Consider the following 25,719-nt stretch of genomic DNA (forward strand, 5'->3'; position numbering starts at 1 on the left):
ATAAAAATAGTGTTTACTATACCAGATATGGACTTGATTTGATGGGGAAAAGCAGTTGAAAGTTTAAGGCATTACTAACAGTTTTGATAAATGCAATTGCTACTGTCCTTATTATCTTATACAGAGGAACTAGAAACTAGAGGGAGGTTATAATTACAATATTTATAGTTTTATCAAAGTATTCTTTATTAGAAATTGTGTATAGCAATTACTGACAATAAAAGGACACCCCTCATCCACGATGCTTGCTGAGGTCAAGGCCACTGTGTTTGTGAAGAGGTTTCTTGATTTCATCATCCCAATCTTCACAGTTCTGCAAAAATATTTTTTAAACATTTTAACTGTGAAGAAACATATAAGGAAAAATATAAAGAACATAAACCTTTAGATGTAAGGACCAAGTAACCAGGGGGCTATGGGGGTAAATGATTTAATCATAAAAACGTAAAAGATGTTTTTGGACACATTTCTTAGACATTAAAATGGATTCACCAAAATCGGCTTTAAATAAAAGCAAGTTTTTTTGGGGGAGGACCCCCAAACCCCCCTCCTCGTGTGGAATGCCCTCATTGATAAGGTCCTTAGAACTGTCAACTGGTTTCAAACATATTCTAAATAATGAAATACGGATTAAACCCGTAAAGAACCCAATTTTTTTTATTTGATTATATTTTATCTAACTCAACAATCAAATCAATATCAATATCCTCGTATAAATTATGAGTAACACCATTAAACATTTTTATAAATTAGCTGTATTAAAATGAAACTTACTGGGGATATTTTATTCAATGCATTTTTGACTTTAAAAGAGACACACTTTCGACACTACTAGATTTTTTCCAAGAATGAATTTAACAGACAAATTATTTGTTCTACAATTTAATTAATACTGGATTGTATTGTATGTTGGATCATTTGGATACATAGTTTATATAAATAAAGTATACAATATTTACAAAGTTTATATACCTGCTGTCCCTTTTCTTCTAGGCACATGGCAAAGCGCTTGGAAATGGAACACTTTGTCTCAAAAGATTCTGAAAATAAAACAGAGAAACCTATTATATTAGTATCTGAACATGTACCACGATTTCTTACTGTACATTACAGAAAAGCTCCTGCAGAGGGGTCTATTCCTGCACATAATTACGTGCATTGATATTTTTATATTTCTATATTGTATTTCATGGATATTGGATAGTTTTTTAAAATTTATTTTCCACACTTTCTCACCATTTTATTTGATAAATTCTCATCTTGAGAAGGACTTAATCAGAAACTTACCAGAGTCGATGAACTCGAAGCACTCAGAGATTGCGTCTCTGATGAACTCTCTCAACTCTGGATCTCTTAGACGTCCTGTCATCGCACTGATCACTGCGGTCTTGTCAGGCTGACTGTTGTTGTCCAGCTGTTAGGAACAACAATCAACAATCAACGCTTAGTATCATCTGATGTATTTAGGTTACTTTAATGCATGGCTTTCTCTGTAACATTCCTTTATCAACCGTCATACTTAACTGATTTTTACGATGTATGTGCCATATTATGGTTTATGATCTAGCGGAGATACAAATTGTAACAAAAAAGTTCATTTCCTTTAGGGCTTCGCCACCCTTGCGTGTCATATTTGTTTCTAGAGTTTGCATTCAAAGATAGTGATGCTGATTAACTTTCTTTTTAGGGTTTAAGTGTTGATTGTTATTACACAGCTGATCCTTCATTTGAATCTTATTTAACTACAGACAGATTGTAAACAGAAACAAAACAAAACGGTTTATGAAAATGTATTTTAAATCATATACTTTATTGATAATTTAAACCTGAGGTAGGTAAATCGTTCTTTATGATGTGGATTTAAAATCAATAAATTTAATAAAACTAAAAGTTTTTAATTCCTATTCAACTAAAAACGGTATTACATTATTCATTTTGCCTCGGAACAATGTTTGAAACCTATTAAAATATGTGCGATTCGCGCACTGGCCCCATCTCTTCTAATTAGCCCATCTACCTATATGAACCATGTTGTAGCCAATTTTTCATTCAAATAGAATAGTTATCACAGAATGTGCTATTGTGAAGATTATGTTATCTCTTTTAAGTTTTTATTCTTTGACAATTATTTTGTGAACGAGTAAGTGGAGAAATACAAAGTAAGGAATAGTTCTAAACTAAATTATAAAACTCACCATATGCATTTGTTGAAAAATGCAGTGGATCACACACTGAAACATGATAACAAATATTTAAAACTCGGCATAAATCAAACTAACAAATGTGGAGCATCACAGAGAAGTAAGGTACAGAGGAAACAATGGTACACTTAAACGGTGTCTAGCACTAGTTGCTGGCATCTAGAGCAAAGTCCAACACCCCCCTCGCCATCATGTACTACAACGCTCACAGTGGAGGAAGACCCTGCACCCTGCAATGGGAATTTCTTCACAGCGCTCGCCACTCAGGCTTTTCATTACTAGTCACAAGTATATTTCCGGCACAGCGCAAGTTTCCTCTTTAGCTTACTTCTTTGTGTGACAGCTGCTACAATGGTGACTGTTTTATGGTAACTAAACCTACTAGCTCTATTTCTAGCAATAAATCAATACGGTAACAAATACGTTATTCCTGTGCATTTTACTATCAATCATCATGCTCGCCTTCAAATCTGTAAGTTGCTGGTTCGATCCCTAGCAAAGATGATTCTGAAGATGTCATTTTTCTCAGTGGGCTATAAATTAATGATCCAACAAGATAGATGGATAGTAAAAATAACATGGTTTGAACTGTTTCCAACAAAAAAGGCCACAAATAAAATTTTAACTTGAGGTTTTACTAACCGCATCTACTTCCTCGAGTGGAGATCCACGGTTGTTGTTGTTATTGTTGTTGTTGTTGTTATTCTTCCTCCGACCGTTGTTGGAGGACGGACTCATGGTTGTGTACGTGTAGTTGCCTCTGCGGCCTCGGTTGTTGTGAGGATTGCGGTTGTGATTTCCAGGATTGTACCCGGACTCCCTGGATGTTTCCTGCTCATCGTCATCCTGGTTCCTGCCTCCTCCTCTTTCCCTGTCTCTGTCATCGTTTGTAGGAAACCTCGGTATACCTGCAGTGATGAATTCTCATTTAGCAATCATGATTTAAGTTACTTACAAAATATAGAAAGAATTTTATAACTGACAATAGTACCTGGTAGACCTATATTAATAGAACAGCACTGACATTTTCATGTTACTCGGCCTAGCTAAGCAAAAATAAATTAAATATGAGTGTTGAATGGTTAAAAAGAAACGACGCTACTGACCCTACTTGGATTCCTAAGTAAGACAGCTGGCTCCAATTTAGAACTAAAAACCAGCTAATTTATCAAGTATTGATAAGTAAAATTCTCAAGATCACATTATTTATTTAGGATGAAAGTTGTTGGGCCAAGTTTTATTTGGAAATGGACATTTTATTCTTCAGCTAATGCCTACCAAGTCCCCATGGGGTTCGTCTCTGCCAGTTGTTGTTGTTGTTGTTGCCCTGGTGATGGTTTCGTCGGTGGATCTCCTGATCTCGCATGTTGTTGGGGTTCATACAAGCTCTCACAACATCATGGAAGCTCTCCTGAGATCTGTCGTCATTCTCAACTCGACACTTTAGTCCTACTGCCACCTGTAGACATTATGTTTGACAGTCAAACTTCACTCAGTAAAAATAAAATATATTACCTACGGTACTTGAAAGCTTAGCTCCAACATAATCTGACTGAAATATACTAAACAACGGGACTCTTGTGCGTATGGCATATATTAATAGTGTTCGAAACTCGACATTTCGGACTTCCGAGAATAATACAATAATTTACCTGATTTACAATATATTCAATATGTTGCTTCTAGATCTACACTATAAAGAGTTGTTTACTTACAGGCAGTCAATTAACTTAATTGGTATCAATATCAGGCTACCGAACTTTTAGATTATCAAAAAGTAGCGGATTTAAAATCTACTTTCATAAACTGTTTTTACTATTTACAATCTGACTGTTGTTAACATTCAACGGAAAGATATGCTGTTCACATTTAAATTCACTTCCAAGCCGTTATAATGAATGTTATCAAGTATCACTCTATGAGAGTGAATTCTAAAAATTAATATTTCTAGACACTTAAGGGGGCAAAGCCCTAAAGGAAATGATTAAACTTATAACCTGACCCTCCTTCTACCTGGAGACTGGCCAGTAAGCAGGGCATAAAATAACATGTTAACTGGGCGACAAAAGTGTCGCCCAGTGCTGAGATTTTGTCGCCCAGTGACTATGGGTGGTGCCGGCATATTTTTTTTAATTATTCACATTTTAAATGTATAGGAATTTAAAATAACATTATGTAAATATTTTAGAGTATTGAGCTATGTATGATTTTGGCCCAAGATACTATTTACAAGCAAATATAGCCTAATCTAAATATTCACTAAAAAATACGTAGAAATGTGTGATTTTCACTTAAATTTATGCAAAACCCCCCAGGCCCCCCGGTAAGTCCGGTGCCACTGTCGCCCAGTGAAAATCCCTTAAAATATGCTCTGCAGTAAGGCACTATCTTGTCACAGTTAGACAAAGGTAATCTTACTAATATTATAAATGTGAAAGTTTGTGTGTTTGTTTGTTTGTTTGTTTGTTTGAAGTTCAATCACGCCTTAACTACTGGACGGATTGGGCTGAAATTTGGCATGATGATAGCTCACATTTTCGATTAACATATAGGCATATTCTTATCTCAAAAATCCTTTCGGGCTTCGCCCCAGTGGCTCTGTAATTACCCATGTTAACCTTATGAGTATTCATATTTAAAGGGAATTAAATAATTTAGTCAGCTGTTTCAACCTAAAAAAATGGTTCTATGATATGCAAAAGCATTAAAAAGTTATAAGATTTACCAACAGGGTGCAGCACTATATTTTAAAGCATTTATGAAAACAGCTAATTTGAACTAAGCAGCATCAAAAAACTGCTATACACAATGAGAACTAACTTGAATAATTTTGATTTTTTGCGAATTTTTGATAATTTATTTTTATACATTGTTTAGGTAAAGGGTAGATGTGTAATACTATAGAATACTATAAATTTAAAGAAGCAAATTTTATCAAACTGTGTCCTCCCTCATTGCAATCGCAAGGCTTGAAAATAACTGCAATAAGCATTTTATACTTATATGCCGACCCCGTACGAAGGACGGGTACTCTGCTAGTAGATCATATAACTTAAGTAATACTGTATGTTTAAATTTGCAGATTCTTACCTGTAAAACAGAGATGGCAGAGAAAACTAAAATAATATGCATGCAGGTTGTGGCATCCATTTCACATTGTCTGCATTGATCTAAATGTAAGTTGATGCTTCGATATGTTTATATACTTTATCCTTCAGTTTGATTTGCTTTGTTGCATACAACTTTTGTTCGCCGGGACAACTTAATCGGCAATATCCATTTCAGGAAGTGATTAGTGTCAGTGCTACGTATTGTTGTGATGAAATGGAGTAAGGGTTTTGTTTGATTTGTCAGTTTCAACAATTGCAACAAACAGTAGTGAAAAATGATTCATATTTAGATTAAAATGGCTAAAATATATTCTTAATTGAATCATTAATTCTTTTTTTTTTTTGTCATAAGACGCCAGGCACGAGCCCGGGATTGTTTTCCACATTACTTCAGGCTAGACCTAGGGGTTGCGGCATCAGACAAAAATCCATTGGTGATTTGGCGGAATTTAAACCTGGGACCTCAGGAACCGAAGTCCTGCACGCTAACCACTAGACCAGCTCGCTCTTTCCCCCTTAATCATTAGGTCTTGAAAACAGATATAGTAAAAAAAAACCGTTATATTGAAAAGTATCCATCCAGATACTGTATTGAAAAATGGACCAGGTAAGCCTGGGCCCAGGGGTGCAAAAAGTTTTACGTTTGTTGGGAGTGCAAAAAGAGAAAAATTCCCCACAAGGAAGGAAGGAAGAGACCGCAGTTATCTTTCGGACCCATAGTGTGAGAAATGCAAATCGCGGCATTCTCTTCAAAATCTTATGAAGAGGATGAGGAGCTTTATTGAGAGAAACAAGAGTGAAAAAGGCTTATCAGCACACTGGAGTTGCTAAATCAAGTGACATCTATATAATTAATATGCTACATGAAACTTTGTCGGTTGAACTCCTCCGCCATTTCTTAACCGATTTTATCCATTGACGTCTCATTGGAAAGAGCGTGTCGCGTAGATTTGCAAACTGGCCTTACATTTTTGAAAAAGTCCCTTGGGCTCTGCCCCAGTGGCTTTGAAAGTTTCCGTGTTATCCTTATGGAGAACTTAATTGTTTACATTTTGATCAGCTGTATAATTTAATTGCTGTTATTTATTTTTCAATTCAATGAAACGCATTGAGTACATTTATTTACTATTTGAGTTTGTGTAAACATAACCCCCAAGACGGATCGTGTAAGCATGATTGTAACTTAAATTTGTGCATTTAACGTTGTTTTGTGTAGCTATAATTTGTTTATTTGTTGTTTTTTTCTTTTAAATGCCTCCGACGCGTCGACAACGAAACACAGACAGGAGGCGTAATCGTGATAACGACCGCAGCTACAGAACAGTGGCACGTAATATAGGCTTAACTCATCACAGTCGGCACCTGACCCTGGACAATCTCAACTATTAGGTTACAAATGCGCCCTAACACTACCCCAAAACGACTTTTCGTTCTCAATTGGCCCTCTATCAATGACATGTGTTGCCTGTACAGCGAGGCATTTTGAGAAAGAGAAAACCGGCCGGAATGCTTTAGGTTTATCAATAACGAAGATAAACATGATCTGAGTTACACACCGGTAATCTTTGGGTCGACTATTTTAAACTCATTGTAAATATGACTGTTATTCGTTTTTAAATAACTCCTGTAATACTTGCAATTGCTCGAATTCGAGCAACATGTACACTAGTTAATAAATAAACAAAACAACTGTGTCAACTTGTAATTTTATTGCACAACAATCGACTACCATATAAATAATTTATCATAAATATTTACAAAATACAAAACTTAGAATTACACTTAGCATAGAACATTACACAACAAATAAACACAATTTGTATTACACTTAAACATATAACAACATTGTCAACATTGTGTACGAAACATCACTGATTATTGTTATAATAATCATAGTTCTAAAGCAATTAATTTTATTGAAATTTTTCATCCCTTTACTTTGCTTTGTTACAACAGTTTCTATACTCTAAAGTATAAACATTGTTTTGAAAATCATACTGAGAGACAAGATGATGTTTTACACTAATATTGCACTTGGCCCTCCTTTGGTCATTATCACATTTTGTTGACCACAAATTAATCTGAGGACAAATATTTAACGTTCTTACACTAGACAGCTCAGTCAAAGACCAAATATATCAACATTAACTCTATTTACATGTTTTAAATACTTATGGTGGTTAGTTTCACATGTAAAAATTCTGTGCCTAAAAGAAGACAAATTTGTTTTACAAACACAAAATTGTTGTCTTCATGGTTCTGCCAATATAATGAAAAGCACACTATTTAATCAGTTTTAGTTTGAAAACATTACACTATTGTAGTTATTCTTTATTTTGAAGATGATTTGTATTTAAATAATATTGTAAAACATGATTTTCATTTTGGCAAGTCTATAAGATGCTTTATGGGCAATTAGTTATTGCATTATAATTTCTTTGTTTGCTATGAATTTTGACTTAAAGAAAGTTTCTTTTATACAATTTATTTTTTTATAATTATATTTTATTAATATGGTCAAACTTTACTGAATGTAAATTCAAACCAGTATTGAAGCGCATGATGGCTTGAAATAATATATGTGTCCAACCATAGTGTTCAAGAAGGATGAGCAATTCCCAAATATTACTCCTTCAGCAATAGCAAACCGTCTACACAGACTCAGCCTTAAACCCAGAGTGGGGGTCTGCCTCGTAGTTGACGATCTGTAGTTTGCCCTCCTTGTCGTAGTAGCCGTAGTGTCCCTTTACTCGCCCATGGTTGTCCTTCTCTTCAAACCGGAACTGTCGGTTGTGTCTGGAAGAATAAGAAGCTGTATGAGTCACAGAGTAAAATAGATCGAGTAATGAAGGTCAAAGTTTTAACAGATCGAAGAAAATAAAAGAGGTCAAAATAGATTAAAATAGGTAATCAAAGAGCTGCAAGTACAATATGCACGGTAGCCTTGAGTTAACACAGGGCATTAAGTTTGTGACGCATATATTGTTATTTATTTATTTATATGGATACTTGGGGCTGCTTATTATTTTTCATAGATTGTAGGTACCCACAGAGAAGTAAGTTACATAGGAGACTTGCTTATGGGAAACCGTGCACTTTCAGCTCTAGTATGTTATGTGGAAAATATAATTGTGACGAGCAAGGAAGATAGCCTGAGCCCCTGAGCGACTGTCATGAGCACTGTGAGGAAAATTGTATGGCACTCGCACAGGTCACAGGGTCTTCCTTCTCCACGAGTGTTGTAGTGCATGAGGGCAAGGGGGGCGGTGTTGGACTTTGCCCTAGACACCAGCAACTTGTGCTAGACACCACTTAAGTGCACCATTGAATGTCTACTGTGTACCTTACTTCTCTGTGGATACAAACTGTAACTTTTAAAATATTAATATTAAAAAAAAAATTCGCTAATAAGAGAAATTCAAGTGTTACAGAAGATTGTTAGCTGCTAGTTTGTTCAACCAAAAACATCAGTAGGTAAACATCAGTTAGGGTATGTATTTTTGTGGTTGTCCTGGGTCGCTAGGCACGAGCCCGGAATTATATTTCACATTACTTCAGGCTTGACCTAGGGGTTGCGGCATTATCACTTAGATCAAATCCATTGGCGATTTGGCGGGATTTGAACCTGGGACCCCAGGGACCGAAGTCCCGCGCTCTAGCTCTAACCACTATACCAGCTTGCTCATCAGGGAAATGTATAGAAGAAATATCTGTTGAAATTATTTTGTATTATTATTGGTAGTAGGATTTATCAGGATGCATAAATCATAATAAAAATAAATATAATAGAAGCCTATAGGTTGGAGTAATGTTACGATGGCGGCGAGATTGGTCTAATGGTAGGGACTTTGGTCCCTGAGGTCCTGGGTTCAAATCCTACCAATCAATACATAGGTGGGAAAAATAACAATTAAGTTACGATGGGGAGTGAGTTTGGTGTAGTGGTTGAGCACGGGACTTCAGTCCCTGAGGTCTTCGGTAAAACCCTAACAATCACCAATGGATTTTATCTAAATGATAATGCCGCAACCTGTAGGCCTAGCCTGAACTCTGAAGTAATGTGAAATACAATCCCAGACTAGAGTCTTGCATCCTGGAACAAAAAATTCCTATAGAAGTGGATAAACTGAGTTATTAAGTTGTAGGTTGTTTTCTCTTACCCTTTCCCTGTGTCGTACCCGAACTTGTACGAGTTTGGTCCCTTCTGACCATGCATCTGAAACTCCACCCTCTCGTTGCCATGACTACCAGCACCATGGGCTCCATGAGCTCCCAACCCGGTGAATCCCGTCTCTGAGGTGATCTGGAACCAACATAGCAGTATAAAAAATAAATTCATAAAATATAAATATCAGGACTTAAACAAAATATCCTTTTGTGATGTAAAGTTTATTCGTCTAACACAATGAAAGCTTTGAAAATTATCTTTCAATTGGTATAAATAAAGTTACCTATTCAATTTTTCAATAATTTGGAGTTAAAACACCCCTTCAGAACTTAAATATTAGTCTCTGCTACTACGGACACCAACCACCGAAAATATTGCTAGCTGGGTTTTATTTTACAAATAAATAAGAAAAATAGCTGTGTTTACCTCCAATCTATATATCTAATTCCGTAAGCCCAAAATTTTACAATGAAATTGTGAGCGAACGGGAGGCCGTAGAAAGCTGGGAGAGGTCTCATTTTAAAGGTCTGGGCATGAAATTTTGGGGAAAGTCATGAAGATTATTATTAAAAATTGTCCTTAGTTGTGTTATCATTAGAAAGTTTATATTATAAACACACCGCATGAAAAGTCCTTTGTAATTTTTATTTTTAACAGAGCAGACATCAAAATGAATTATGCAGGTATGTAATAACTATTATACAAATTATAATATACAAATATGTTAAACGATAATCAAACCCATGAGACTAATAATTTGTACAAAATAATTACTAGAATATATATATTAGGGGCTGTTGTCCCTACAAGCCACTAGTTTATGAAATAATTGCTCACAGAAAATGTTGCAAAGACCGAATAGGATGTTACTCAGTCACGGTCACAGTATTCATTTGACAAACCAAGACAAAAACATCTATATAGATAAAATTAGAGTTTTGTCTGTACATTGCTCAGAATCATACATTTTTAGGTTATTTTTACGTTTTATACATTAAAGAAGCCGAAACAAGTCTCATCTAAATTTCTGTCTGTCTGTCTGTCTGTCTGACACACTCAAGATGGCATTTTACGCAATCTTCTCCAGGAAAACGAGAGTACCTATCAAGACCCAAGTCATTTTAATGTATTCACTGGATTGGCGAGAGTGTCTTTAGCCATTAAAATATGGTCTCACTACTTTGTAATTAAAATTACGGCCGTTCAAAAATGCAGTTTTGTGCGATTTTTGTCAAGTTTTCTTCCAATTTGTATCACATAATCATCTATGAAACAACGAACAGCTGTTCGGATCAAGATTATTTTTTCTAGCTGTCACTGAAATGTTTACAAATGTTGTTTACAAACACCACAACCATTTCCGATCACGTTTTGAAGGCAAATCCCATCCAAGTGAGATTATAAACGTTTTTATTACATAAAGGATTTAATTAATCGCAAGTGGAATAATATAGTGTAACCGTAAATTAAATAACTAGGCATCATCCAGGCCAGGAACCAGAAATATGTGTATAAAATTGTTTTGGAGTTTTGATAACCAGAAAGAAGACATTGAATCAAGATTGAATCAGTGTTGTATACGGCTGGGAAACTTAAATTTACTAATGACCGTCGCCAATAGCTTAGAAACAATGTTCCACTCATTGACGGCTCTTCAATGGTGGTTGTGTAAAGTGTAAAGCAAAAAATTACAACTGCAGTGGGTGATTGTAACAGAGGTTTACGGATGATGCTGAACTCGATTTTCCAATGTGTCACTTTCTGTTCTTACCATTGACTATATAAAGTCAATAGTTCCTACTCACCGTGTGATGCAATCGCTGGACCATACAGCCAATAGGCCCATAGCCCTTCTCTTGGGTACGTGTGGTACGTATGCTTACCCAATCATTTATAACAACCCTTTCGACAACGATCCTTGATGCCAGTACTTTTCCATAGAATACACGGCCTACCTAGGTACTTAAGAAATAAAATTATAAACGTCCAAAAACCCAACGTTGTGTGATTTTTGTCACATTTCCTTATAATGTTAATATATATACCAGCAACCATTGTTTAGAGAATACGTAATCTATTAAATAACAGAAAGTTATGTTGTATAAGGTTTTTTTTCAAACTGACACCGATAAGTTTACATTAAGAGTTGTGTACAAATAAAGCAATTAATGGGAAATAACTTTGATTGCCGATAACTTTTTACGAGAAAATCCAAAACCAAGAGAACGTTGTTTACGTTGTTTGTGAACGTTGTTTATGTATCAATAGTTCGTGGCCTATTTTGGTAATTTTTATTACAAATTACCAATCTAAATCGTCTATAGTAGGCCTACTGTACTTCATTTCATTTAGCAAACCGATTCAGATAGCATTTCGATAGAATTTCGAGTCATCTCCGGTCCAAGCAAATATAAATTGTTATGATCAAATTTTATGGCATTAACAAAGATTTCAAGTACTAATTTTATATGTAGGCCTACCTTTTTATGCTTAAAGCGTAGCAGATTCCCTAATTAAGTTCGGTATTTTTGTGTGTATGTATGATGGTAACGCATTAATGTCCTTGTTTCTCAATGTTTCACGGAAAGGACAAGAGCGCATTGATAATGAAAATGTCAACCCGAATAAAGTGTTAAATTAAGAGGTTGAGGTAGTACCTTAAATACTTTTAACCATTATGTTATAGTCCTTTAAATTTTGAACAAAATTTTACAAATCCCATTTCCGTATATTTACTCTCACAGCTTACACATGATAAAGGTTGTTGACAAACTTATGGGAGAAAGTATGTGTCAGAATGCTGATAGCGTTTATTTAGTTTAATCATTGGATATAACATGTGGACCAACAAGATCCGGGTGACATTTAATTGCGAAGCATTAGTTTTGGCTTGAAACTGTCAGATACTGTATTTGCGAAGGAATAGTTTTGTCAGCATATCTGAAAGTATGCAAACCAACTGCTGTGCTTTATATAAGAAGGTTTTAACTGCGACTGTGATAAGATCCCCGTGCGTAGAACGGGCACACAGCTAGTACATAATAAAATTACAGTATTCCCTGACTTGATCAATAAGATCAAGACCAATAAACGTTTACATGTTTGATAAGTGAAAACTGTTGCTTGGATACTGTTGCGTCAAGTAGATGCAGGTTTCATCCAAGCTGGCTTTTTTATCAGTGTCTGATAACAGTTGAAATAAACCTAAATTTGCAAAAATATTATTACTAGTTGTGTGCCCGTTCTACGCACGGGGATAGTGTTTGTAGTCAGTTGAAGTCACTGGTTTAAAATACTACATCAACCTCGCCATTGAACACTTTATTATGGTTTACATTTTCATTAACAAAAATGTGCTCTTGTCTTGTTCGTGAAACACTGAGAAATAAAGAAATTAATGCGTCACCAACAGACATACACAAAAAAAACACAGAATTTAATTAAGCCAGGAATTTGCTACGGTTTAACCATAGCAAAGTACACATAAAATTAGTAAGCGCTGTCAAAAAAATATAGTGGAAACCTAATTTTTGTAAGCTATTGGCGACAATGATTAAAATCTCTAAAAATCTAAAAAGTGCAAGTTTCCCAGCCCTAAACCACACACTGATTCAAGGTCTTTTTCCCGGTTATCAAAACTCAAGAACAATTTGATAGGTACACAACGAATCTCCGGTTCCTGACCTGGATGATGCCTAGTTACATGTATTTAATTTCATTTACGGTTACACATGCACATGCGATTAAATAATTGCCCCGTTATGTAAGGAAAAACTTTTTAATCTCACTTGGTTTGGATTTTCTTTCAGACGGAAATGGTTGTGGTATTTGTAAACAACATAATGTAAACATATCAGTGACAGCTAGAAAAAATAACCTTGATCCAAACTAACAGCTGTACGTTATTTCATAGATGACGTATGTAATAAACATAGGAACATGTATTAAATAATAATAAACATGTAATAACATAAACATGTAAATAATAATAAACATGTAATAAACTTAGGAAACTGGGGGAAAAAAGCACAAAATTGGGTTTTTATGAAAGTCCGTCATTTGATTTACAAAGTAGTGAGGCCATATTTTAAGGGCCAAAGACACTCTCGCCAATCCCGTGAATACATTAAAATGATTTGAATCTTGATAGGTACTCTCGTTTTTCAGGAGAAGGCCGCGCAAAATGCGCAATGGATAGAAATTGAGATAAGACTTGTATAAAATATAAAAAAATAACCAAAAAATATATAATTCTGAGCAATGTACAAACAAAACTCTAATTTCATTTATAGATGCACATCTTTTGAATCATTCAAATAATCATTGCAAATCTATATCGTTAATAAACCATAAATACATGTACTTGCCATGATAAACATTTTTATTCACTTTCTATAAATATACCCCACACATCCTTGCTTTAAATAAACAATCAACTACGGTTGCAGTGAACAATGAACATAGCAGGATGGTACCTAGTGGGCTAGTAAATTTGGGACACGAATAAATTTCAGGTTATGTTAAGTGTATATCGTTTTATCTAGTCATGATGCTTTGAAATTGGTGAAATAGCACTAAAAAAATAGCAAACATCAAAATACTCATTACAAAAACCGACCAGAAACATATTCTTAACCTTTCTTCAACCTATCCATAGGTAAGATCAAATCTGTTAAGGAATATGTTTAATCAACGACAAAAATATAGCCAGAAATGCCACTATTGACGTCACTTTACTACTGATGGGCTGGCGGTATTCTGATGAACATTAGCAGCCCCTACGTTGTACACTCTAACATATATAAATCTGCTTGTAGGCTAGTTGTCAAATACGCCTACCTGTTCGTCCATTTGCGCTGCCGCAGCTGCCAATTCCGCAGGAGGTTTCCTGGACGGTTTCCTCTGGTGAGGTCGTCGTCTCATCACGTGCCTCTTCGTCGTCCTATCAGGCGGCGGCGCACCCGAGTCTCTGTGCTTCTTAGGCCTGTAGCGGCCTTCCTTCTTGGAGAAGTCAGTGGGAACCGGAGATTTCAATTTGGACGGCCTATGGGGTTTCCTAGTTTTCGAAAGCTTCAGAGCTTTCTCGTAAACCGACGGTAGTTTCGGAGGCACCAGATAATCAACTAGACCATCGTTTTCTTTCAGTTTTTCCAAATTGTCCTCAATTGGTACTGCCAATTGCGGGACACTCTCTATATACCTGCCTTCTGACGTGAAGGGGTTCGAAGGGTTTGAGTTTCCAAATTGGAAATCATCCGACGTTTTCTCCGACTGTACTTCATATTGGGATTGTTCGACGTCAGGTTCTGCTTGGATTTGTGGCTTCCTAATTCTGCCTCGGTTTGATTTCTGTGGATATTCTTCTCCCGTTGTTGCATATTCTGTTTTGTGGTTTGGCTTCGGTGTAATGAATATAGATCCGTCACTATCAGGATTTCTCATGTCCAGGTGAGTGTTTATTCTGTGCCTTCCATTTCCTTTCCTCCCGGAAGGACTATCTGTCGGATGTCTCTTCACAGCTACTCTGCTCTCCTCTATCTCCCTGTTTATCGTGAAGATGTCCGGAGAGTCGAACTCCGCCAGTGACGGTAGATGGTCATGGCCATCTGCTTGTCGATGGGGACGGCTTACGTTTGTACCGGAACCGGAAACACCACCGTCTCTCCCTTGCTTCTTGGGGTCAAAGAATGCTCGCAGGTTCGAGAAGGGGAAAACTTGTGCGGAACAGAAAGTGATCACTGAGGTCAAGAGTATTGACTGGATCTGAAACGAAAACAAACCTTATTAGTGATACTGTAAAAAGTTTGAAATCGTTATCACTGGATAATATTTTAATTTTGTAAATTCAAGCACATACAGTACAAAGTTGGCTTAGTAACTTTAAAAGTTCGAAAAAATCCCAATTAAGTTCAGAAGTATATATCAATAAGCAAAGTTAATAAGGTTTCCTTAAATTAAAAGCATTCACTATAACATGTTGTGCCAAATAAATAAATCTTCATTAAACATGATCGTAATATTAATTCAATTTTGAAAACCCCCGGTGGTGTTTAAAACGCATGGACTTAGTGAATTTGTTTACATTATATCCACACTTTTGTACATTGATTGTATTTAGGGTGTTGTAGCGTTGATTATGTATGATTAATGGTTGTAGTCATAAAGTATTATCTTAAATTCTGGCGTAAAGTATCTACTAGGCTACTACGGCAGAATGTAGTGGTCTGGTTACAACTTTTAACCTAAGTTGGCCACTTTTTGGAATACATACTTTCCAGCTCAGCTTAAACCTTATTTTCAGAGTCCACTAATACCATTGACTATATATACACTGTGTATATATAGTCAATATAGTGTATATCTAGTCAATACTAACACGTTTACAACAGCTTCGTATATTTTTCCACGGCTGTGGATGATGTTTCGTTGAAGCAGTCCTTATTTGAGCACACCTATGAATTAAATATGCAATAATGATTTGTAACACCATATTTGTGATTTACGCATAATACATGTTGAGTTTTCCGCAGCGAGTAGATACGTCATCCGGCGGAAACAGCGGAAACTAGACAGATCGCGTGCGCTTGTGGCCACTGGGCGGAAAATCGCGCAAATCAGAGAAAGTGATGCTCCTAGCGACCACAGCGGTAGGATAATGAAGTGACTTGATACCCAGAGTAGCCTCTTGATAACCAATTATGTTACGTGATGCCCAAATAAGTGTCTCCCTCCTCAATTACATTTTTATGCGTACATGCATCTTCCTACCCGATGAAATCGTTTGCTATTCTGAAGTCAATTAATGCCTAGATGAGCCTTTCCATGCCAACGAGATCGCTTGATATTTACTGATGTCACTAGAAAAATATACTTTGATACTTTGCCAATGAAATGGCGACCATACAAAGTAGGTATTTTAAGCCAAGTATGATTGGAGATGAGTGTAGTCTTGTTAGTGACTAAGGCCGACATATTCCTTAGACACAGCTGTTAATTTAGCTATTGCATGTCAATGAAGATACAACACAACCAATAGAGTTGCCGAGGAACCTAATGAAATCATCGTGTTATAAATTACACAATCACAGACACAGAAGGACTTCCTCTTTTGGAAGGTCTTGGTCAAATCTTGCAAATCATACCCAACCCATCTTAATTGGTTTTTAGACATGTGATAGTAGCATTGTTATTTTCTAAGTAGTTAAGAGCTCTCGTTGAGCTGTATGATCACCTATAAAGTATAAAAAAGATAGAGATCTTAATCGAGAAGGATCTTCCCTGTGTGGGATACAATCTCCTTCCAAACTAAAATTATTCTATAATTTAATCACAGCATTGCTAGCCAAAACATTCGGTAGATTTGATTTATATGTTCCTCCTGTCTTACATTTCCACTAGTACACACTCCCTAAAATAGAGAAGAGTGGAGAAGCATCGTTGGCGAGGCCAAAAACCTTCTGAGGTTTCAATGGCCAAGGGGGTAAGGTAAGGTAAGGTAATACCTTACCTACACCTAATACCTTACCTTACACGTCCTAAAGGACGTGTGCATTGTCCAACCGTGGACCCACTCGTGCATAACTACGCCAAGTCATATTTAAACCGGTTAAACGGGTGACAATGGAGGTGAAGAAAAACACAATGAAGCATTATAACACTTCATGGCATGGATGTGAGCATGCCATATTGGGCAATTGTGGTGCAATTCCGATAGGTCCTTCCACGGTTACCAAGGCGTAACATGGGCCGTGGCCTACGATGCTAAATTGTGGAAAATTGAAAACTTGTATAGTAATGTCTGGCGTCAAATTAAATAAACACCAATAGATTGTAAAAGTGTAAAGTTTGGATTCAGGATCACGAATCACAATATTTGAGAATGTGTTCATCCAAAAAGTAGCCAAACCGTGGACAGGTTTATAAATATTACAAACAAACCAAAGAGATCGAATATATATTGTCATTCATTTTTACTTTCTCCCCCTATTAAAAGGAGAAAGTATCGTTTTCGTCAAAATTGTCGAATTTGAGTTTTGAATGGATCTATGTTGGCCCCCCCCTGAACCCAAAAAAGTGGTTTTCGAAGTGATGTCTGTGTGTGTGTCTGCATGAGTCGATGTGTATAGAGCTACAGACAACACCTGTAGTCCGATTTTGATGACATTTGGTATGTAGGTACTAATCCATGGTATCTTCAGAAGTTTTATAATTTTTTTTTTAATTTAGATTTTTTTAATGGGGATTCTCCCGTACAAACCCATAAAATAACGGAAAAATCAGACTTTCTCGAAAATAGCCCGAACGATTTAAAAGAAAGATTTAGTAGGTTATAGTCCTTTAGATTCTGAACAAAATGGTACAAATCCCATTTCCGTAAAAATTATGGCTCAAAAGTTATTGTAACCTATGTTATTTTCCCATAGAAATCCCATAAAATTACAAAGAAAATCGGATTTTGGAATAACCCCGGTTTTGATCAAAATTAATGTGTTATTGTCCTTGTAATTTTAAACAAAATAATGCAACCCCACATTACTGTAACAATTAGGTTAAAAAGTTATTGCAACTTTTGTGATTTTGTTCCTACAAAATTATCATAGTTACTCCCACCACCATAAAGGTGGTAGACAAGCTTATGGGAGAAAGTATGTGTTAGATTGCTGACACCGTTTATTTTATACCTATTCATCACTTTTACATTATTTATTTGTTTGTGTTGATAATATATTCAAACACAAAACTATGTGGCGATGTAAGACCGTATTTAGCGTTTGCCGGAAACTACAACGGTCGTGTGATTCTAGTTCCGCTTCTCTAGTCCATTGTTATTGTGTAAACATCGAATCTGGATAAAAAAAATTACACGTAACATATTTCCTTGTCACTTTACTTTATTATGTGCAAAAAATAACAGTGAATTTCATCGCTCGAATAAAAGAGTGGCTGTTTTCGACTATGATATATCTAGTTTATTCAATGAAATCGTAAAATGGAGTGCAGGGCCGATGAAACATTTTAGCCCGTTTAATGAACTATTTTCGTAACTGCGATAATAGTTTACAAAACGTAAATTTCATACATGTTTACCTTTGTAACCTTTATTACCTCAAAAAATGGGTTCCTTGTTGTTTGGATAGTATACGAATAGCTAGCGGTAAAGTGTAAAATGTGAGCAGCAAACAGCTGATCCTTCAGTTGAATGTAAAGCCAGCATTCTTCAAGAATAACTTTTTTTATAGGATCCGAACCACGAGGTACATGGTTCCGCTGTAGTATAAACACGATTGGCCGCGGAAAACGGAAATCCCGCTCGGTTTCTGACTAGACAAGAATCCACGAAAGGCAACGCCGTGATTTCTAATGTACAAGTTGCCAATTGTAATTGCTCTATAACAACCAGTCCTGACGACCGGTCAGGAAGGTTCTGGAGATGCCAGGAAGATTCCTGGAGAATTGCCAATACAGTAATACTTTTGGAGAAACGTTTGCTACCGCATTCTGTAGCAGTCAGGAAGACGAATGGATATTCTTCAAGAGAGGAATTGAAGATAAAGATCAAATGTAGGACTTTTTGACAGCTGGAAAGAAGAGACGAGTAATTTGTATTCTAAGGTGTAACCGTGTAAGTGTACTAACTACTAGCTATTAATTAGTTACGATTAATTAAAAAGAAAGGGCTCAATGTTTTCCGTCGAAAATAACCTCGGCTTGTAAGTGTTAGCAAAACGGGAGTGCCGATGGAGACCTGTGGGGGTGCGTGCGTTTGAAGGGACTTGACCTGGTCTCCATCGGCACACCCGTTTTGCTAGGACAGAATGATAAAAATAAATTAAATGTCTTATATTCTTCGTTATCAAAATCAATCATGTAAATGTTTTTGATAACGAAGATTTGAAAACACTTCTACATTGCAGACTCGTTTTAAACATAACTAATATGTGTAGCGGAAATTATAGGCCCAAAGTTTGTGAATATTGACTGATTGAGGCTTATTCTTAACTTTAATAGTGTAGCTTTTCAAGCACAGATTAACTTGAGATTAGGTTTTAAAAAAATATCTAAGTGTTGTTAGCCTCTTTTAAAATGTTTTGCCAGGCATATTACAATATAGACTGCAAATTTAAAATGTAATCTTCAGTTTTAGCAACATTTTCAGTCTTCTTTGGTGAGGTTAATTTTCGAACCTTTCCAGGCCAAGTTTAATTGTTCTAGCCGTAGGTCTCATGGTACGACCTAGACCCAGGAGCGATGTACTTTTTTAGTTTTCACATCCTCAGGGGTCAAAAACACTATCCGTTAAAATGCATGTAAACTCTTTTTGCTGTGCTATATGTACACAAATTGTACGTGGGTTTAGGGGAAAAATCTATCCCCTCCCCTTAATAGTTCAACAGCTGAGGTTTGCTAAAATGTCAATCAGCAACATATACATTAGCAAAACAGTAGTTGAGGAACTTCAACTTCTCCTCAAAACGTCTTATAGGCTAGGCTATAATATTCTGCCACTTTATACAACCATACAACCACACTATACACATTTTGTTTCCACAGGTGCGTTACATGGGAGTGTACTTTGACACTCGCCGTTTACGTCAATATTGCTCAAAAATTGTTATATTATATATAGAAATGAAGCGGAATTTAAAGCCCTACATGTCTGCTTAAAGGTAAAATCTGCATTTCCTCAATAATAATGGTGAAAACCCGAAAAAGTGAGAATATGTCTAAATTTTTTTACATATTTTAAAATTTATGTTGCTTTTTCCCTATTAAAATCATATTACTAATATTTAATATGGTATTTTCTTGTAGATAATATTATGGCGAAGAAGCTAAGACTAATTAGAGTGTTCTAGATGAAATGGTTTGGGAACAATAAGTTTTTAAGTGGAACCTTGCAGTGTTCTATAGATTGTCCGCCATTTCCCAAGATGGTGGATTTTGCTTCGGTGGGAAAAGTTGGGAAATTTCACAAAATGTTAAGGGATGCATACCTAACACATTCCAGTTGGTTTTGATTTGTTATTAATTTTGCCCAGGTCAGGCCTAGTTTTATGCTACTGGTCTTAGACTATTAATGTTGTGAAAGGACTATACATTTTGATAGTAACTTGCCAACTGCACTTAATTAAACCTTAACGCATCAACATTACATTCAGTTAACAAATCTATCTTCCAAAAACATGCAGCGAACGTAGAACATTTTAAATTTCCTAGCGTAATATAATTTTGTATTTGTCTTATATTCTTCAAGTTTTAGCAAATCATGTAATTTAAGGTTAGTTTCGTCACCCAGCTTGGTCCAGAGATGACAGGTAGTTTCAACAGTGACAAGGGCCCACGTGTGAAAGTGGTAGTAAACCTACTTCGTACGTGACTCGAGCCTCCAACAACCCGTGCGGGAAAGTTGGGCCTTGTACAGCAAAAGCTGCTACATACCAAAAGTCGAGCGCAAAAAAAGTTGTAGTAACAAGCTACTGTTTAATCTCAAATTGTTCAATTACATCCAATCAGGTGAACCATTATTTCGAATTATAGTTATCATACAACTATAAATGATAATTTACTGTCCGTATAGCATTCCATCAAGCAAACACCAAATGAAATAAGGTGATTTGTACAAACCTTCGTGCCCGAGATAGTTAATTGTTTAAATTATATCCAATTAGGTGAGCAATTATTTCTAATTATAGTTTTAACACTAGGCCTACTTAAAAATTATAATTTACTGTCTGTCTAGCTTTCCATCAAGCAAACATCACAGGAAATAAGATTTTTTGTATAAAGATAATCTTAGTGTCTGCGATGGCTAAAATAAAATCAGATTCGATAATAAAAATAAAACATCCCTGCAGCAACAAACCGCGCAACTAGACTGCAAATATCCACCCTGGTTGGGTTTTCTTAAAGATATTTCGTTAACATGTCACATTTATTCCCTGTTTAAATAACATTTTATATAAGTACTTAGGTTTGCTGCTACAAAGGGAGTTAATTCAGTAAAATGTTGATAGCTTGGTGTTGAGTAGATTGACTAAATATGAAAAAATACACCCATAAACAAGCAAACTAAATCAGTTTACTTTCACTAAAGTTGTTTTAATATTTCAAACAGTTGCAAATAAAGAACTCAAGACAAAAAATGATGTTCACTAAAGAATAACAAATGTGTTAATCTCATCGAAAATCAAATGTTTTCCCAGCGCACACAAAACTGTAAAGTAATCAAATGATTTAAAAGTAAGTAATTTTTTAATAGCTGTGTATTGTGTATGCAAATATAATAGAAATCATTATAGGCTGATTATGAAAACCGTATGCATACTATATAATCACCGCTTTTATATATAATCTATGCTACCTAAAACATAATGATGACTTATTGTCATGATTTAAGTGTGTAGTGTACCAACCTGACGAAGAAGTCATAAATTCAAGATACCGATTCGTTGTAAAGCTTAACGTAGCTTTAAAAATACTTTGGATTTTTAGATCGCATTTAAACCAGTATTTTAGTTTAAACGAACATGCGAATCAAGTTGAGAAAACGTTTTTGAATGTTTGTATAACCATTTCACATGTTAACTTACAAAGAATTTATTTTGCGGATAGTTAACCTTGAATTAGTTGGAAACCCCCAACGATAAAATCTGCGCCAGATAGTTTTCTTCTCATTTACACCTACAGTTTCCCCGAACTGTCATTGCTGTAATTAAACCCTGGCGATGATATCACTGCTGCAGTGGCGCGGTGAGCGCGCGTGCTGATAAGGATTAGTCGTGATAAGACCTGCATTGTTATCTACAGTTTCTCTCGTTCGCTCCGCTCTACGTGCAACGCCAGCTGATGAAACGATAGTGGAATGTATGACGGTTGTTTGCACGATACAGTTATTTTATTCGTGCCGGAAGTGAAAAACGTTGAGGAAGTTAAGACGTAATCCGCATTGCTTTTCTCTGTTCTAATTTACCCTGAGTGCACAAGTTGAGTGAAACGCATGTAATTAAGTAGGTTTAAAGTTTTATTGCTCGTTTGTAAACAGGTTACGCTTTTGAAATAACCTTATTTGCATTGATATCCAAATTGAAGAACAGATATTGTAAGCATAACCATGGGTTTGTCATATGAAGATAGAAGACCCCCTGAACATGCCAAACAAGCTGACAAAAACTTACATAAGGTGTAACTATCAAAAACTATCGGGTAATTATTGGACTGAATGTCCCTGACAATGAGTCTGTCATGAAATATGGAAATTGATTACTTATCGAAAATGGAATATCATGAATGTTGGACCTTGTGTACACCAAAGTATCATGATATCATTGTGTTAGACGATCTATCTGTTATATTATCAGGTAGTGAAATTATTATTACCAATGTATCAGGGTGTTTTACAACATTTTGGGATATCGAGATGTATAATTATCTTGGTCTTTTGAATACCAACAACGTATTTTGTGACTTATAAAACCACAAATCTTACAAAAACTTTCGTAATTTTGTGCTTTTTTGTTGGTGATAATAATATTAACAACTTTTTAACCAAACCTCTTTAATTCTTTAAGTCATTTTGCTTTTAAACATCAGTCCATTATTGGCCCACCTCTTTTACTCTATACATCTTGGTCCATGTCCACTTTTGAAATTATAAACCAAAATATTCTTAACGGGGATTTTGCTGCTTGTATAAGTGACCATGGCCCTCTATAGTCTGTATGATGGAACCTGTCTCCTGACTATCCGTATACCTGGGATTTTCCTGAGCCCTAAACCATTGACAAGTGGTAAGATAGACCCGGCCAGGAGACAGGTTCCATCATACAGACTATACTCAACCTACAGAGTATAGACACTCATTTAGCACAATCATAACTCCAATTTCTTCTCGTGGGCTAAACCTGTTCCTAGCATGAGTAGTAGGTCCCTGCCGGATCTTCTTGTTCCCGTTCCTCCAAATGACTTTCCCTATCATCCAAACAGATGAAGAGGCAACTCGGTCCACATGTTCCGACGCAATGTTATGCTTAAATTATGCAGAAAGTTACGAAAAAAACAATAGTTGCTGCAAAAAGTGGTCATTGGACAGTGTGAAAGTTGTTTTACGCAATATAGACTTTTAGGGCGAATCTAAATAAATATTTAAATAAAACGAGAGGGCGCGTGAGTAAATTACGCTTTTTAATAAGGTTTCAAACTCGTCTCCGAGGCATAACAAATATTGTATTTCCCTTTTACCTTTCAAAGATTACCTCGTAGTATTTACCTATTGCTCGTAGGTAAAACAAAATGTAACATTCAAGAAAAAAATCCTTATGAGAAAATAAAAGTAGGACGAACGTTTTTAAGACTATTATTGGACTAATAAAACTACTAATTTAAGATGTTTAAAATTTGTTGTTTGTGTATCTGTGATTTACGTACCTACCTCAATCAGGCTAAACCGAATTGTGGATATTTTTAGATATGCACTGAGGATGCGATCCTCCCTGGTGTGGATTAACGTCCACACTAGTGAGTACTACGACTACTCAATTAGACCAATTCGTTAATTACAAGTCAAAAATGTGGTTCGGATTCCACTATAAACTGTAGGTCACTTAGTTGTCATTAGCTGTCTAGGCTATTAATTAACAGTTGTGTCTAGTCTAAGGAATATGTCGGCCTTAGTCTCTAAAGACTACAAGATCGTGCCACTCATCCTTCATTCATATTTGGGTTAAAATACGCACCTAGTGGCGTCCCCATCTTAAATAATTGATATAAATAAAAGTAGCCCTTTTAAATTTATCATGACGTGTTTACGGTGTTAAATTATAGTTCACATCTAAACCGTTGCATGACATGATCTTAGAAAATATACTCTAGGAATAAATAAAACGTGAGTAGGCAAAGCCCTTAAGGATATTACCATTTACAAGTGCATAGATCAAAAACTTTAAAATGACACATCAATCGTCAAAATCGGTCAAGGAGGACAGCTGAAAAGAGGATTTAACCGAGAAAACAATTGTAAAAGTAGGCCTACAGTACATAAATGTTTAGATGATATATATGGGACCGAAATTAGTTAATGAACTTATATGCTAAATGTTCTATGTTTTAATAAGGCATTATGAATTAATGTTTGCCTAGATAGATAGAGATGACCCATATTGTTACAGCTCTATGTCATCTTTACACTTATCTGTGGGTTTCTAATTGTTATGTTTACATACTACTACTACTGTAAAATTTGTATCCATATTCTGTTATAACCTTTCACCACGTGTGTCAATGTGTTTAATGTTACTGTAAGCTTTAGTTGACTTTTTTATATGTTTCTGCGTGTTGGTAAAACTTGGGTTTCACATATGTTTAAAATTTTCAAAATCATAATAAAAATAGAATGATAAATCAGTTATAAAGTATATTATTGCTTTAACCTATTATTATAATTTAAGTAGCCATATAATTATCTTATCAGGTGAACAATTTACAAATATATATGTCTATACACTTAAGTATTATTTAATTAATAATTACCATTAAGTCACATAGTAAAATCGCGATATGTGTAATTAAATGTTACGCTATTCAAAGTTGTGTTTGTATTTATAAACATTTTTTGTTTTACCTTTTTAAATCTTCAGGTAAGTTTTATAATTCATGCAAGAATCATGGGTTGGTTAAATTTTTTATAATTCTTCTTTAAAAATCTGATTTGTTTAACTTTCTCACTATTTTCTAAATGAACTATTTACAATTAAATCACAGTTTTCCTCGTTTCTCTGCACTAGTCACTATAAGATTCTTTGTAATTTTAAACACAATGATAAAACATCTACAAATTTCAGGACTTTTTAGTTTTATTTTCAGAAATGGTTAATTACTGACCAGGTTCATTGTCAGGTTATCCAAGCCCGGTGACGAGATCTAGAAGGCGGTGGCGACGGATGGAGGTGTTGACTCAAGAAGGCGGTGGCACACAACTGACGGCTGGACCATTGCTCTATCACCGGCCTTTCTCTTTTACTTGGATAACAGCTGTTTGATGGATTGTCATATTGTTGTGCTTACTTTAGAGCACGTGTATCAGTTGCATTCAATGTACTTCAAGTTTTTTTTAAATATAGTAGTTGCTCTGCCTGTGATTCGCAACGGGTTGAGAATACAAAAAAGAATAATATGGTTCATGAAATCTACAGTAAAAAAAAAAACAAAAAAAACAGTTACACACCCACCATAGAATCAAAACTCT

At 35.5% G+C, this 25,719-nt stretch overlaps 2 protein-coding genes across 2 annotated transcripts; both read right to left on the reverse strand.

Annotated features, from left to right (window-relative positions):
- Positions 1-201: 201 nt before the first annotated feature.
- On the reverse strand, positions 202-5,356 carry LOC128986763 (odorant-binding protein 59a-like). The gene is made up of 7 exons (XM_054407278.1): positions 5,292-5,356; positions 3,480-3,660; positions 2,844-3,109; positions 2,196-2,231; positions 1,288-1,414; positions 973-1,040; positions 202-313 (listed from the first exon to the last, which is right to left on the reverse strand). The coding sequence occupies exons 1-7, from the start codon at positions 5,349-5,351 to the stop codon at positions 233-235; spliced, it is 819 nt and encodes a 272-aa protein (XP_054263253.1). The 5' UTR covers positions 5,352-5,356; the 3' UTR covers positions 202-232.
- Positions 5,357-7,105: 1,749 nt separating this feature from the next.
- On the reverse strand, positions 7,106-25,442 carry LOC128986762 (uncharacterized). The gene is made up of 4 exons (XM_054407277.1): positions 25,356-25,442; positions 14,319-15,242; positions 9,472-9,614; positions 7,106-8,107 (listed from the first exon to the last, which is right to left on the reverse strand). The coding sequence occupies exons 1-4, from the start codon at positions 25,362-25,364 to the stop codon at positions 7,963-7,965; spliced, it is 1,221 nt and encodes a 406-aa protein (XP_054263252.1). The 5' UTR covers positions 25,365-25,442; the 3' UTR covers positions 7,106-7,962.
- Between the last annotated feature and the right edge of the window lie 277 nt (positions 25,443-25,719).

This window comes from Macrosteles quadrilineatus, unplaced genomic scaffold (assembly GCF_028750875.1).
Source record: "Macrosteles quadrilineatus isolate MER2022 unplaced genomic scaffold, UCM_ALF_1.0 Scaffold_2__2_contigs__length_208266976, whole genome shotgun sequence".
Taxonomy (NCBI): domain Eukaryota; kingdom Metazoa; phylum Arthropoda; class Insecta; order Hemiptera; family Cicadellidae; genus Macrosteles; species Macrosteles quadrilineatus.

Bases quoted from the DNA above. Each gene is read 5' to 3' on its own strand.
- LOC128986763 (XM_054407278.1), bottom strand. From the start codon at position 5,351: ATGGATGCCACAACCTGCATGCATATTATTTTAGTTTTCTCTGCCATC. The intron at 3,110-3,479 runs GTAGGCATTAGC...TCATCACTGCAG, and splicing joins ACGAACCCCATGGGGACTTG to GTATACCGAGGTTTCCTACA. The intron at 2,232-2,843 runs GTTAGTAAAACC...ATCATGTTTCAG, and splicing joins CACTCGAGGAAGTAGATGCG to TGTGTGATCCACTGCATTTT.
- LOC128986762 (XM_054407277.1), bottom strand. The intron at 9,615-14,318 runs GTAGGCGTATTT...TGTTGGTTCCAG, and splicing joins CAGCGCAAATGGACGAACAG to ATCACCTCAGAGACGGGATT. The intron at 8,108-9,471 runs GTAAGAGAAAAC...TTATTCTTCCAG, and splicing joins GGGTACGACACAGGGAAAGG to ACACAACCGACAGTTCCGGT.